The sequence below is a fragment of the Medicago sativa genome, chromosome 4 (genome assembly GCF_051527215.1).
Source record: "Medicago sativa cultivar Bolivia chromosome 4, Bolivia_mono, whole genome shotgun sequence".
NCBI lineage: Eukaryota > Viridiplantae > Streptophyta > Magnoliopsida > Fabales > Fabaceae > Medicago > Medicago sativa.
In genome coordinates, this window is record NC_140752.1 from 63,617,290 (window position 1) to 63,631,326 (window position 14,037).

The window sequence follows — 14,037 nt, forward strand, 5'->3', positions numbered from 1 at the left end:
ACTCTAGATATAAATTCAAGTGTCAATCGCATAAGTGTTTGTTGACTTATTCATAACTAAACTAAATTTAAATATATTGTAACAACATAATGTCGATAACTCTTTCGCTTCGTCTTCAATCTTCTATTTAAGCAACACCATCTCATTATCTACCTGTACAAAAGAAATACACAGGTGCTCGTAAGAAAGACATACAAAGTGAGTAATTATTTAAAGAATATAATTGAATGAGATAAATATCTTAAATATATGTAGCAATCATCCTGACAATAATCAACATATTAACAAACAAGTGGACTAAGATTAACACAAGACGAGTTTTCAAAAAAAGACTAACACAAGACAACAATAAACATGGTATGCGAGACTTGACTCGTGTAACCTAACAACATATGAACTCCAATGTGTTGATTAACTTTACTCCAAGTTAGTGCAAGCAGAGAAGCCAATTCTTGTTTGTTGAAAAGGAGAGTCTAGTCAATACATGTACTATTAAGATGCTCAAAATGCCCCGACGGTGCTTGATAAGTTTCAAATTACTTAATTTTATCTATATAAATTATAACAATTATTGACTTGCTATGCAAGGAATCTAATGATAATCCTCCAATTTAATCTAAATATTAGATAGTTAGATCATGAGTGGAAATTCATGTACTATGATCTTGTTCAAATGCATTTTTAGTATTAAAGAAACATGAATAAAGATCCAAGCAAAAAGGACAAGAAGATTAAGTTCATGCAATTCAGTAGGCGAAAAGAAGCACACTCCCAGTGAATTGGCACAGAGATTGGAGTCTTGAAATGGGGCACCATTCAATGTGGCATATTCCAATTCTCATAGTGAATTCTGACAGATTAGTGACCCATGTGGATGAGCTGCTAAAGACTTCAAGGTAAAAAAATCACAATTCTCCAGTCGAGCATACAATTCGTCTAGCAAATTGTCACTTTAAAAAAACTAAATAAAGGGGAATCGATCACAAGCAAGGATAATTGTGAGGAGCAAGTCTACAAGCAAGGTGGAGCAATACAACTTGAAGAATCAAGTGTTGACGCAACATCCTCTCTCGTTTCATCTCTTTGTTGTAAGTTACCATGACAATGTGTAACTAAATCTCTCGTTGTCTTATGATTAGGTCTAGTTAATTATGATTTTAATGTAAATACTTGATATGACTAGTTATATATAAGTTTTGTTTCATTATATCAATGTTGTTATTCTTGCACTTAAGGCTTTTCCGACATGAAACTTCGAATATGATCTTTTGATTTAGTAAGTGTTGAACATAGACTTTTTGTCCAAGGACACGACATAAGAACATTTGTATTGCGAGACATCGATCTAGGTTTACAATCACACACACTATAAGAACATAGTGTCATTTTATCAGATAACTGAGAGACATCAGAATATCTAAATGTTTCATTATCTATAAAATATCTAAATGTATGGTGAACGTTAGATGAAGGTATAACTGAAATATTAAAAGTATGTAATCTTATTTAACCCTTTAGTAAATTAATGCTAAAAAAAATTTATCTAATTTTTTTCTATATATGTACCCAAAAAAAATATCGCTAACACGTTGGATAACCCAGTTAGCCATGGCAAATATTCTACACTTCCTCCCACTCTCTATAGACCGACCTAGTCAAGCAATAAAATTTATATGCGGTTTAGTTCAATTTCTTTTTAAAAAATAAGATCAAAATCTGATCTAATTCGAACAGTTTGCGGCAAAAAAAAATACATTTTGTATTGTTTCTAATTTTCTAAATTAAATTAAAATTTTATTTAGATTGATATTTTTTTTAGAGGAATTTAGATTGATTTTGTATTGTATAAGTAGAGTCGTGAAGATGAAGATAACATAAAGTTCCTCTCAAAAAAGATAACATAATTTTAATCCTATTGGTCCGTTATATAAAACGCACGGTTGATAGCCAATGGCGCGGGAAAACCAATCAAAGGAAAATAAAAAAACATAGGCGGTACGAAAACTCACAACAACTACAACGCGTGGCGTTTCATCATCAGAATTTTCTCGAACGTGCTAGACAATGCTAGAGAAATCCCACATCCTCAATTCAAATTTATGTCAAATCATCACCGTCCAAATTACTCATCCAACGGCTAAAAACCACTATACCGAACATTCCAGACATAAACTTGTCCTATATTAACACAGTACTTTCTCTCTGCAACTCATTCAGTTTTTTTCAAAGAAAGCAAAAACAAAACTTCAATTCATTCCAATTCATTCTCTACTACTCTATAAACCCTAGTTTTTTGATTCATTCGATCGAAAGGAAAATTTGTTGAGAGATTATGGCTGGAAAAGGTGAAGGACCTGCGATTGGAATCGATTTGGGAACAACATATTCATGTGTTGGTGTTTGGCAACATGATCGTGTTGAGATCATTGCAAACGATCAGGGTAACAGAACTACACCTTCTTATGTTGCTTTTACTGATACTGAACGTTTGATCGGTGATGCTGCTAAGAACCAAGTTGCTATGAACCCTACTAACACTGTTTTCGGTAAGTATTCTCAAATCAACTTCTTAATCATTTATTTTCTGAAGTTTTTATTCTGTTAAAGTCGAAATTTTTATTATGTTAAAGTAATTGTTTCTTAGATATTGTTTATTAGAACATGCATGAGTTGAAATTTCTAACACTCTGTTTGTACAAAAAGTAGAAAAGTGAATTTTTATTGTTGACCTTTTTTCCTGTAAAATTGCTGATAACATGATAAAATCAGAGCAGAGGTAAATTTCCAGTAATCTGTTTTTTTATTTTTTTTATTAATTTATAAATAATTTGTTTTTGAGTGTTTGATATAATATATAAGGTAGAAAAGTATATGAGGTAGAAAAAGGAAATTTATTGTTAATGGTTGTAAAATTGTTGATAATATAATAGTTTTGCCATGATTATATATATAATTAGTTTGTTTATATGATTATGTTGCAGTGTTAGAGCGTGAGTTGATTTTTTTTATTTTCCATATAGATAATCTGTTTTTAAATTCTTGTACATATACATAATAATATTCTTGTACATATACTGATACATAATACTAGGGAAGTGAATTTTATTGTTTATAATATTGAGAGTGTTGATCATAGCTTTGCATTGGTTACGCGATTAACAATTTTATTCATGCTCATGCTCATCAGAGCATAATAGTAAAAATGGGGATTTTATTGTTTCAGTATTTGGTAAGAATGGTTGTGTTCCGTAACTGATCGTGTTTGCTTGAATTTGTGTTTTCAGATGCTAAGCGTTTAATTGGTAGGCGAATCAGTGATGTTTCGGTACAAAGTGACATGAAATTGTGGCCCTTCAAGGTCATTCCTGGCCCTGCTGACAAACCGATGATTGTGGTGAACTATAAAGCAGAGGAGAAACAATTTTCTGCTGAAGAAATATCTTCTATGGTTCTTATGAAGATGAAGGAGATTGCAGAGGCTTATCTTGGTACAACAATTAAGAATGCTGTCGTAACTGTGCCTGCTTACTTCAACGATTCACAACGTCAAGCTACAAAGGATGCCGGTGTCATTTCTGGACTGAATGTGTTGAGGATCATTAATGAGCCCACTGCTGCTGCTATTGCCTATGGTCTTGACAAGAAGGCTACAAGTACTGGTGAGAAGAACGTTCTAATTTTCGATCTTGGTGGTGGAACTTTTGATGTTTCACTTCTTACTATTGAGGAAGGTATCTTTGAGGTGAAAGCTACTGCTGGTGATACACATTTGGGAGGTGAAGATTTTGATAACAGAATGGTGAACCATTTTGTTCAAGAATTCAAGAGGAAGAATAAGAAGGATATTAGCGGAAATCCAAGGGCTCTTAGAAGATTGAGAACTGCTTGTGAGAGAGCTAAGAGGACTCTTTCCTCTACTGCTCAAACCACCATTGAAATTGATTCATTGTTTGAGGGTATTGACTTTTACACAACCATTACTCGTGCTCGTTTTGAAGAGCTCAATATGGATTTGTTTAGGAAGTGTATGGAGCCTGTGGAGAAGTGTTTAAGGGATGCTAAGATGGATAAGAATAGTGTACATGATGTTGTTCTTGTTGGTGGATCGACTAGGATTCCCAAGGTTCAACAACTTTTGCAAGATTTCTTCAATGGAAAGGAGCTTTGTAAGAGCATCAACCCTGATGAGGCTGTTGCTTATGGCGCTGCAGTCCAAGCTGCTATTTTGAGCGGTGAGGGTAATGAGAAAGTACAGGATCTGTTGTTGCTTGATGTTACTCCTCTCTCCCTTGGTTTGGAGACTGCAGGAGGAGTCATGACTGTGTTAATTCCCAGAAACACAACCATTCCTACCAAGAAGGAGCAGGTGTTTTCAACCTACTCTGATAACCAACCTGGTGTGCTGATTCAGGTCTACGAAGGAGAAAGAACAAGGACTCGTGATAACAATTTGTTGGGCAAATTTGAGTTATCGGGTATCCCTCCTGCTCCAAGGGGTGTTCCTCAGATCACTGTTTGCTTTGACATTGATGCCAATGGTATTCTGAATGTCTCAGCAGAGGACAAGACCACAGGGCAGAAAAATAAGATTACAATCACCAATGACAAGGGTAGGCTTTCCAAAGAGGAAATTGAGAAGATGGTGCAGGATGCTGAAAAGTACAAGTCTGAGGACGAGGAGCACAAAAAGAAGGTGGAGGCCAAGAATGCACTTGAGAACTATGCATACAACATGAGGAACACAATCAAAGACGACAAGATTGCTTCGAAGTTGTCTGCTGATGATAAGAAGAAAATTGAAGATGCTATTGAGGGGGCTATTCAATGGTTGGATGGAAATCAACTTGGAGAGGCTGATGAATTTGAGGACAAGATGAAGGAGCTGGAGGGCATTTGCAACCCTATCATTGCAAGGATGTATCAAGGTGCTGGTGGTGATGCTGGAGGAGCCATGGATGAGGATGGTCCTGCTGCTGGCAGTGGAAGTGGTGCTGGCCCCAAGATTGAGGAAGTTGATTAAGCTGAACTTTGGTCATGGGATATTGATGGGTGGTTTATGATTTTTTTTTTTGCAAGGACTCTTGAAATAGTAGCGCAATTTTATGTATTTGTTTTGATTTAAGTAGTGTAGGGAACTTTTTCTCCATCAGTGTACTTCTTTTCACTTTTAATGTTAATCATGGTTTAAGCTTCTATTCTTCATTTTGCTTAGTATGATTAATTGCTTATGGTTCTCAAACTGAATTCTATTATTCTTCGATGCAATTGCTGTGTTTATCAGTATGAAATGGGTACTGTTTGCTGGAAATTTAATCAGGTATGAAAACTCTTTAATTTAGGTGCTTGTTTGAAGTTGGTAATTGGTGCAATTGAGTTTTGTGGGCCTTGGGTTTGGTTCAGGTTTTGAAGGGGAGTTCAATAACCACCCTCTTCAGTTTGCTTTTACTTCTCAAATCCAAGTGTAACCGAATAAAATTGAAAGAGATGGAAATATTAGTGTTTGTAATAAGTTTTATTATTTGTGTAAGTAGATAAAACAAGCATAGAAACAGAACATTTTTACCAAGTTTTGGCAATGGTTTGAATATTAATTAGTAGAGGCTTCATCTATATTGCTTTCTTCTTTTAATAAAATCGTTCTGCTTTCCTGATCGGAAGATACTTAAATCACTAATCCCTTGTGAGTAGTGCTGACTTGTGAGAGGGTCTTAAACTCTATCTACAACATCTGTTTTACACAAGCTTCAATTCCCTTACCCCCTTCAAAAGCTTGTCTTTACCTTCTCTTATTTATTTTGTTTGTGATTGTGATGAGTAGCAATGATCATTTTTTCTTTTTCTCCCATTTCACAGCTAGTTGCATCAGGTATAAGTATTTGTTATTGTGAGAACTTAAAGTGGTGTGATAGTTTCTTGTTGATTGTGTTCGTAACCTGGTTTATAATCTGTAATTGGTAATTTGAGTTCATTGCATAGAGTAGATGGCAGGTCAAATATTTGATAAATATCCTGTTAAATTTTGTCATTTTTATTATTGTCATGATGAAGAATAGGAGGTGGATGCTGCTGTGTTTTCATATAGCAAAAATATGAGTGTTAGTGAGTACTTTGGTATATTAGAAGTTTAAAAGTGGTCTTTTATATTCTGGTTTATTAAAACCTTTGGATTGATCAAGATTGCCGATCTTATCATGGGTGATATACACTTCGCACTCTTTCCTTCTAGACTATTCCCTAGTCATCTCCTTCATTTCTTTTTCTTAGAAATTTAGTTGAGTTGTTTGTGGGGGGCTTAAACTCGCATAATGGGCATATAATAGAAGCAGAGTATTTATATCCGGTCATTCTAGTATTTATCCATTCTTTGTAGGGTTAAATATATGTTTTTGATCCATATACCATTTTTTTTGTTCCACAAAAGTTTTACATGACCATCTTTAGACCATATGCTTTTAAATTAATTTATAATGCGTATCATTCAAAATTTTAAATTTGTTTTCCACCATTATGTTTAGTACATTATGCAATTATTTTTTTCAAAATTTTGAACTTTTTTAAACAAGAGACTTTTTAACAAGAGATAAATTAAATATGAATTTTTATATTTTTGGTGTTTAAAAATTCATACTTCATGTTATGTTAAAAAAATATTTTTTTTGGAGATATTCTTCTAATATTCAAGAGATTTCTGAAAAAAAAAATTATTTGAAATTTCTAATGATGCATATGAGTTGATTTAAAAACAAGGATAAAAAGTGATAATGTTAAATTTTTAGGGGATCAAAAGTCGAAGAAATTTTTTAGGGGCATTAAAATTGGAAGTTGGAATTGAATCTTGGTTGAAGGAGGCAACATTGGTTATGAATTGCAAGCATCGGCACATTCCATTTTTGTATTTATGACATTCTATTGGTAATCCACGTAAGATTCATTTTTGGCATCCTTTGATTGATCATATTAGAAATAGATTGTCAGGATGGAAGAGTCGTAATATTTTTTAGGGGATTGTCTGACTCTGCTTAAGTCTCTTCTATCTTTCAAATGGTTTGTTTTATTTTCTTCTTTAAGACTTTCTCATGTATCATATCTTCTCTTGAATATATTTTTAATGTTTTTATTTCTCGGGGTCTCAGATTAAATGTGACACTATTTGTCTGAAGAAAGAAAAAAAAAGGTAGTTTTGGGTGAGGAAGTTAAATGAGTTTAGTTTAGTCTTCCTTGGTGAACAATATTGGTGGAAAGGGATAATTTATGGTATTAGGTTTTAAGTTCTTGTAATGGTGGGTCGCGGTGGGGGGATCTGTGTGGTTGTAAAATTTTAATAGGATTAGAGATGATGTTTGCATGTGAGAGGCTAGTTGGTTGCTTGATAACATTGGGCGTGTGGTTGGTGATGGGTCCTCTACACTATTTTGGTTGGACCCTTGCTTGGCTGGGGTACCTCTTAATGCTAAGTTCTCTAGGTTTTATGAATATTTGAAAATAAATTGGCGATAGTGTCATATATGATTTCTATAAGGTATGGGGCAATTAGAGAGGTTTCACAATGACGTAAAGAGGTTGTTTCCTTGGGAGGAAGAGTTGGTGGGGGGAGTGTATGGGGTTGTTAACTTATGTTGCCTTACAGGTAGATGTGATGGACATGTAGGTTTGGAAGTTACATTGTTCTCATTGTTACATGGTGAGTAGTGCTTATTATTACTTGACTGCGGCAGATGACAAAAATAACTGGATGATAGGTCTATTATGTGGATTAAGGCGGTTCCGTTAAAAATATCTATTTTGCTTGGCAACTTCTTCTTGATCGCGTTTCCACTAAAGAAAACTTGGTTCGACGTTGGGTTTTTTCCTAGTAATTATCAGCTATGCACATGAGCCTGTGGTAAAAATGAAGATCGAGATCATCTATTTGCGAGACGTGACTTTTACGGTAAATTTTGGTTGGTTTCAAGTTGGCTAGGATTCTTAACAATTACTTAGGGAACCTTAAATGAGCATCTTGTTTGGTTTAGTGGGTTAGGAGGATTAGACGTGTTCGGTGCATTTTCATATTATTTAGCTTTTCGTTGCTTGGGTAATTTGGAAAGAGAAAAACAGATGCATTTTTTAACATAAGAAAGATCATGCTATATTTAAGTGAAAAAGCTAAGCTTCAATCATTTTGGTGATTGAAATCGAAATATGTAACGTTCGATTTTGATTATCGTTTTTGGAGGTTTAACCCTCTTTCTTGTTTGATTGTTGTATCCTAGCTCTCCATGTTTTTTCTTTCTCTTCCGATTTACTTTGTAATCTAACCTTGTAACGACTCTAAGTCCTCTCTTATACGGGTTGTGTTGGAGGGACTTTTTTGATTTGCCAATATATTTTATTATGGCCTTTTCAAAAAAGTTATACAGATAAAAAATATATTTAACACCTTTTTTAATCACTTTTCTACACTATATCACCAAAAGAGAATAACTTAACATTAACATTTCCATTAAGTTAAACTTTGAATGACATTTTTTTCTTTTCAGTTATTCAGGGTAACATTTTTTTTTGTTTTTTTTATTCAATTTTACCGGGCCGAAGGTGTGATCAAGTGGAGGTGAAAATGAGTTATTCTAACATTATATAGAATTAAAGAATAAGATTATTTTTCAAATAATCTGCAAATTTTATTTTCTAATTTAAATTGAAGGTAGATGTGGTGTCTTACTACCATCCTTATTTGAGTTTTTTTTATTCCGCCCTACTAGCTTATCGTGTGTCCTACAATATTTTAGATTATATAGTCTGAAAGGTGTAAAAATACTTTTAAAACACACACTAAAGCTCGGCAACATTTAGGATAATCCTCTAAAAAAAAAAATTTCGGATTATACCATCTAAAGCAAGTGTAGAAAGTGGAAAGGAAATACTCTTATTTTTTTGTACTTCATTAGTGGTGTTTGGTCATTAAATTAGTTTGAGCCATATCTTTCATTTTTGAAGGTTGCTCTTTACACATCCTCTAATTAACGTTGGTTGAGCGGCAATTAAGTGTCGTTTAAACCAAAGACTCATTCAAACCAAAGAATAACGTCCCCTCCCTCGTTCCCATGAATCTCGCACGACAGTTACGATTTCCCCGAATCTGTAACCACCAAGCTCTACATGTGCCAAACAACGGCTCTTGCAACACCCATACTATATAAAGGGGTCTCTCAGTAGTCCCCAAGGTTAGAACCTCTTAACTCTCTCAACTCCCCTTTCTGACTCAATATTGAATCGGTAGTCATCTTCTAATCAGGTATGATCACTAACTATTCTAACCCACCCCTTCAGTGTATCCATTGCGTTTTAGGTCATTGTTAGTTGGTTTCACCATGTAAAAAAAAAAAAAAAGCAGTTTTCACTCTACTTGATCGAATTCACTTTTTCTAATTTTAATTCAAACTTTGTTATCTTTCTATGGTAGCCCTGGTGCGTTGTCTATGCTTTATATGTCTATATATATATATATATATATATATATATATATATATATATATATATATATATATATATATATATATATAGTAATGATATTTTGACATCCATTTGATGACAACTTTGTTGACGATCTTATTTTTCTCACTTTTTATTGGTCAAAAACAATGGAGAGAGAAAAAGGAAGAGGGAGGATAACAACATCATGTGAGTATGAGAGAGAAAGTTGTCCAAAAGTTATCAAAAAATGGTTGTCAAAATATCATTTATCATATATATATATATATATATATATATATATATATATATATATATATATATATATAAAGAAAATACATGGTTTTGAAATGAATTTTTTACTTTCAATTATAACCTTAAAAATTTGCCAAGAAGAATGTTATATTGTTAGTGTGATTAAAAAAATTAAAATTTATATTATATTTGCTATATTGTTGGTGTCGTTGAAAAATATAATGTAATTTGCTGTAATATGAAAATACAAAATATTTATACCTATATTTAACCAAAATCAAAGTAATATTAATTTTTTCTTGTCAAAAAAAGTAATATTAATTAAAATTTCATAAAAACTAATTTTTATTTTTGCATTTTTAATAATATTTGGGCTTTTTCAAAAAAACAAAAAAAAAGTTAAATTTGGTTGGTGAGTTATGTTAAGCACACGCTCGCTCGATAGCCAATGGCGCGGGAAAACTGAAAAAAAAATAGAAAAATACAAAACGAAAAACAACTTCAATCTAGAAATTTCTCGAAACATCTATACCGTCCAAACTGTACATCCAACGGCTAGAAACTACTAGTACTATATCGAACATTCCAGACATCAAATCTGTTCTATATTAACACAGTACTTTCTCTCTGCAACTCAATCAGTTTTCAAAGGTTCATTCTTTACTGCTCTATAAACCCTAGTTTTTTTTCTTTCTATTCTTCACTCTATAGAAACCCTAGTTTTTCTCATTCCCAAAATTTCGCGAGACTATGGCTGGAAAAGGTGAAGGACCTGCAATTGGAATCGATTTGGGAACAACTTACTCGTGTGTTGGTGTTTGGCAACATGATCGTGTTGAAATCATAGCAAACGATCAGGGTAACAGAACTACTCCTTCTTATGTTGCTTTCACTGATACGGAACGTTTGATCGGTGATGCTGCTAAGAACCAAGTTGCTATGAACCCTACTAACACTGTTTTCGGTAAGTATTCCCAAATCAACCTCTTAATGCTTGATTTTCCGAAGTTTTATTCAGTTTCAGTATTTGTTTATTAGGTAGAAAAATCCTAATTATTGTAAATTTTTTGATCTTCATCTTGGTTATAGGATTAGATGATTAGGTTCTTGTCTTCGATTAGAGCATGAGTCGATATTTCCAGTAATCTGTTTTTTTAATAAATAATTTGTTTTTCACTGTTAAGTGAAATTTATTGTTAATTAATAGTAGTAGTAAGATTGTTGTTGATAATAACTTGGGTGTATACTCTCTCTCTAATTAAACTCTTAAACCTTTTAATTTTATTCTGTTCCAAAAGATAGAAAAGTGAATTTTATTGTTGTGAAATTGTTGATTATAGTTTTTGCATTGTTTATACGATTGGTTTGGTTATATGATTAGGTTGTCGATTATAGTTTTTGCATTGTTTATACGATTGATTTGGTTATATGATTAGGTTGTAGTATTAGAGCATGATTTAAGTTTTAGTATGTAAGTAGGAAAGTTAATTTTATTGTTTGTAGAAGTAAGATTGTTGATGATGGTCTTGCATTGGTTATGAGTCTAGATTGTGAATCCTCAAGTGATTGTGCATAGGTTATTTTTATGTAGTAAATAGGAAAGTGAATTTTATTATTTATAGAAGTAAGATTGTTGATAATGGTTTTGCATTGGATATGTGATTAAATAGTGAATCTTTTACTGATTGTGTTTGCTTGATTTGGTGTTTTCAGATGCCAAGCGTTTAATTGGTAGGCGAATCAGCGATGTTTCGGTACAGAGCGACATGAAATTGTGGCCATTCAAGGTCATTCCTGGCCCCGCTGACAAACCAATGATTGTGGTGAACTATAAGGCGGAGGAGAAACAATTTTCTGCTGAAGAGATATCTTCCATGGTTCTTATGAAGATGAAGGAGATTGCAGAGGCTTATCTTGGTACAACAATTAAGAATGCGGTTGTAACTGTGCCTGCTTACTTCAATGATTCACAACGTCAAGCTACCAAGGATGCCGGTGTCATTTCTGGACTCAATGTAATGAGAATCATTAATGAACCTACTGCTGCTGCTATTGCTTATGGTCTTGATAAGAAAGCTACAAGTACCGGTGAAAAGAATGTTCTTATTTTCGATCTTGGTGGTGGAACTTTTGATGTTTCACTTCTTACTATTGAGGAAGGTATTTTTGAGGTGAAAGCTACTGCTGGTGATACACATTTGGGAGGTGAAGATTTTGATAACAGAATGGTGAACCATTTTGTTCAAGAATTCAAGAGGAAGAATAAGAAGGATATCAGTGGAAATCCGAGGGCTCTGAGAAGATTGAGAACTGCTTGTGAGAGAGCCAAGAGGACCCTTTCCTCTACTGCTCAAACCACCATTGAAATTGATTCATTGTTTGAGGGTATTGACTTTTACACTACTATTACTCGTGCCCGTTTTGAAGAGCTCAACATGGATTTGTTTAGAAAGTGTATGGAGCCTGTTGAGAAGTGTTTAAGGGATGCTAAGATGGATAAGAACAGTGTTGATGATGTTGTTCTAGTTGGTGGATCTACTAGGATTCCCAAGGTTCAACAACTTTTGCAAGATTTTTTCAATGGAAAGGAGCTATGTAAGAGCATCAATCCTGATGAAGCCGTTGCATATGGGGCAGCAGTCCAAGCTGCTATTTTGAGTGGTGAGGGAAATGAGAAAGTACAGGATCTGTTGTTGCTGGATGTTACTCCTCTTTCCCTTGGTTTGGAGACTGCAGGAGGTGTCATGACTGTGTTGATTCCGAGAAACACAACCATTCCTACCAAGAAGGAGCAGGTGTTTTCGACCTACTCTGATAACCAACCTGGTGTGCTGATTCAGGTCTATGAAGGAGAAAGAACAAGGACCCGTGATAACAATTTGTTGGGCAAGTTTGAGTTGTCGGGTATCCCTCCTGCTCCAAGGGGTGTTCCTCAGATCACTGTCTGCTTTGACATTGATGCCAATGGTATTTTGAATGTCTCAGCAGAGGACAAGACTACAGGGCAGAAAAACAAGATTACAATTACCAATGACAAGGGTAGGCTCTCGAAGGAGGAAATTGAGAAGATGGTGCAGGAAGCTGAAAAGTACAAGTCTGAGGACGAGGAGCACAAGAAGAAGGTGGAGGCCAAAAACGCACTTGAAAACTATGCCTACAACATGAGGAACACAATCAAAGATGACAAGATTGCTTCAAAGTTGTCGGCTGATGATAAGAAGAAAATTGAAGATGCTATTGAGGGGGCTATTCAATGGTTGGATGGAAATCAACTTGGAGAGGCTGATGAATTTGAGGACAAGATGAAGGAGCTGGAGGGCATTTGCAACCCTATCATTGCAAGGATGTATCAAGGTGCTGGTGGTGATGCTGGAGGAGCCATGGATGAGGATGGTCCTGCTGCTGGCAGTGGAAGTGGTGCTGGCCCCAAAATTGAGGAAGTTGATTAAGCTGAACTTTGGTAATGGGATTTATGGGTGGTTCATGATATTGCAAGGACTCTTTTGAAATAGCATAGCATCATAGTAATATGTATGTGTTTAGTTTTAGGTAGTACAACGAACTCTATCTAGGTTACTTCAATGTACTTTTTCCTTTATTGTTAATCATGGTTTAAGTTTCTGTTGTTTATTTTTCTTGTTATGATAATTTGATCATGGTTCTCAAACAAGATTTCAATGCCTTGGGGGAACCACTTAAATTCGTCTTTATCTTTCTCAGTTAGGTAGTTTAAGATCAGTTAAGAAATTTGCAGTGAATAGAATTCTTCAATTTTTGGTTTTGGTTTGGCTTTTAAAACTGTGGCGTTCGAGGGCTTATTAAAAAAGGCTACAAAATGGCTCAATTGACATTGGTTGGCCTTTAGTTTGAAGGGGGTTTTAGTAACAGCTCTGCATAATTTTGCAGTTCTTGCCTTATTTTAGCAGGGATTTATTCAGTTTGCTATACTTTTCAAATCCAAAATTATCTGCATAAAATCAAATGAGATATATAATTTGTATAGGTCGAAAATATAAGTAGAGAAACAGGTTACCCAGGTCCAGTGATGTTTGGAAATGATGTTTGGTGGTTAATTAATTAGTCAAGAGAGACAGAGTGAAGCTACTGTAAGTATTTTTAGTAATCTGACTTGTTCAATCAATTTTCAACATTAGAAATAGTTAAATTCATCTATGTTTGCCCTTTTTTTCCCTGAACAAAATATTTCTGCCTTCTTGATCAGAATATACTTCCACCACTCTGTTCTCACTTGTAGTAGGTGACTTATGATTACATACAAACACAAACAAAACCAACGCAATTCAATTCAGTAAGCTCAATTTTTTTCTTTCA

At 34.2% G+C, this 14,037-nt stretch overlaps 2 protein-coding genes across 2 annotated transcripts; both read left to right on the forward strand.

Annotated features, from left to right (window-relative positions):
- Positions 1 to 2,211: 2,211 nt before the first annotated feature.
- LOC146930624 (heat shock cognate 70 kDa protein 2) lies at positions 2,212 to 5,202 on the forward strand. Its single transcript, XM_085702099.1, has 2 exons — positions 2,212 to 2,546; positions 3,285 to 5,202. The coding sequence occupies exons 1-2, from the start codon at positions 2,333 to 2,335 to the stop codon at positions 5,018 to 5,020; spliced, it is 1,950 nt and encodes a 649-aa protein (XP_085558225.1). The 5' UTR covers positions 2,212 to 2,332; the 3' UTR covers positions 5,021 to 5,202.
- A 5,139-nt stretch (positions 5,203 to 10,341) lies between these two features.
- LOC146930625 (heat shock cognate 70 kDa protein 2-like) lies at positions 10,342 to 13,335 on the forward strand. The gene is made up of 2 exons (XM_085702098.1): positions 10,342 to 10,669; positions 11,419 to 13,335. Exons 1-2 carry the CDS (start codon positions 10,456 to 10,458, stop codon positions 13,152 to 13,154), a joined length of 1,950 nt encoding a protein of 649 aa, XP_085558224.1. The 5' UTR covers positions 10,342 to 10,455; the 3' UTR covers positions 13,155 to 13,335.
- Positions 13,336 to 14,037: the final 702 nt, after the last annotated feature.

What these genes read in the sequence shown, in the direction of transcription:
- LOC146930624 (XM_085702099.1), top strand. Translation starts at nt 2,333, where the DNA reads ATGGCTGGAAAAGGTGAAGGACCTGCGATTGGAATCGATTTGGGAACA. An exon ending in CCCTACTAACACTGTTTTCG is followed by an intron (nt 2,547 to 3,284) that starts GTAAGTATTCTC and finishes TTGTGTTTTCAG; the next exon opens with ATGCTAAGCGTTTAATTGGT.
- LOC146930625 (XM_085702098.1), top strand. Translation starts at nt 10,456, where the DNA reads ATGGCTGGAAAAGGTGAAGGACCTGCAATTGGAATCGATTTGGGAACA. An exon ending in CCCTACTAACACTGTTTTCG is followed by an intron (nt 10,670 to 11,418) that starts GTAAGTATTCCC and finishes TGGTGTTTTCAG; the next exon opens with ATGCCAAGCGTTTAATTGGT.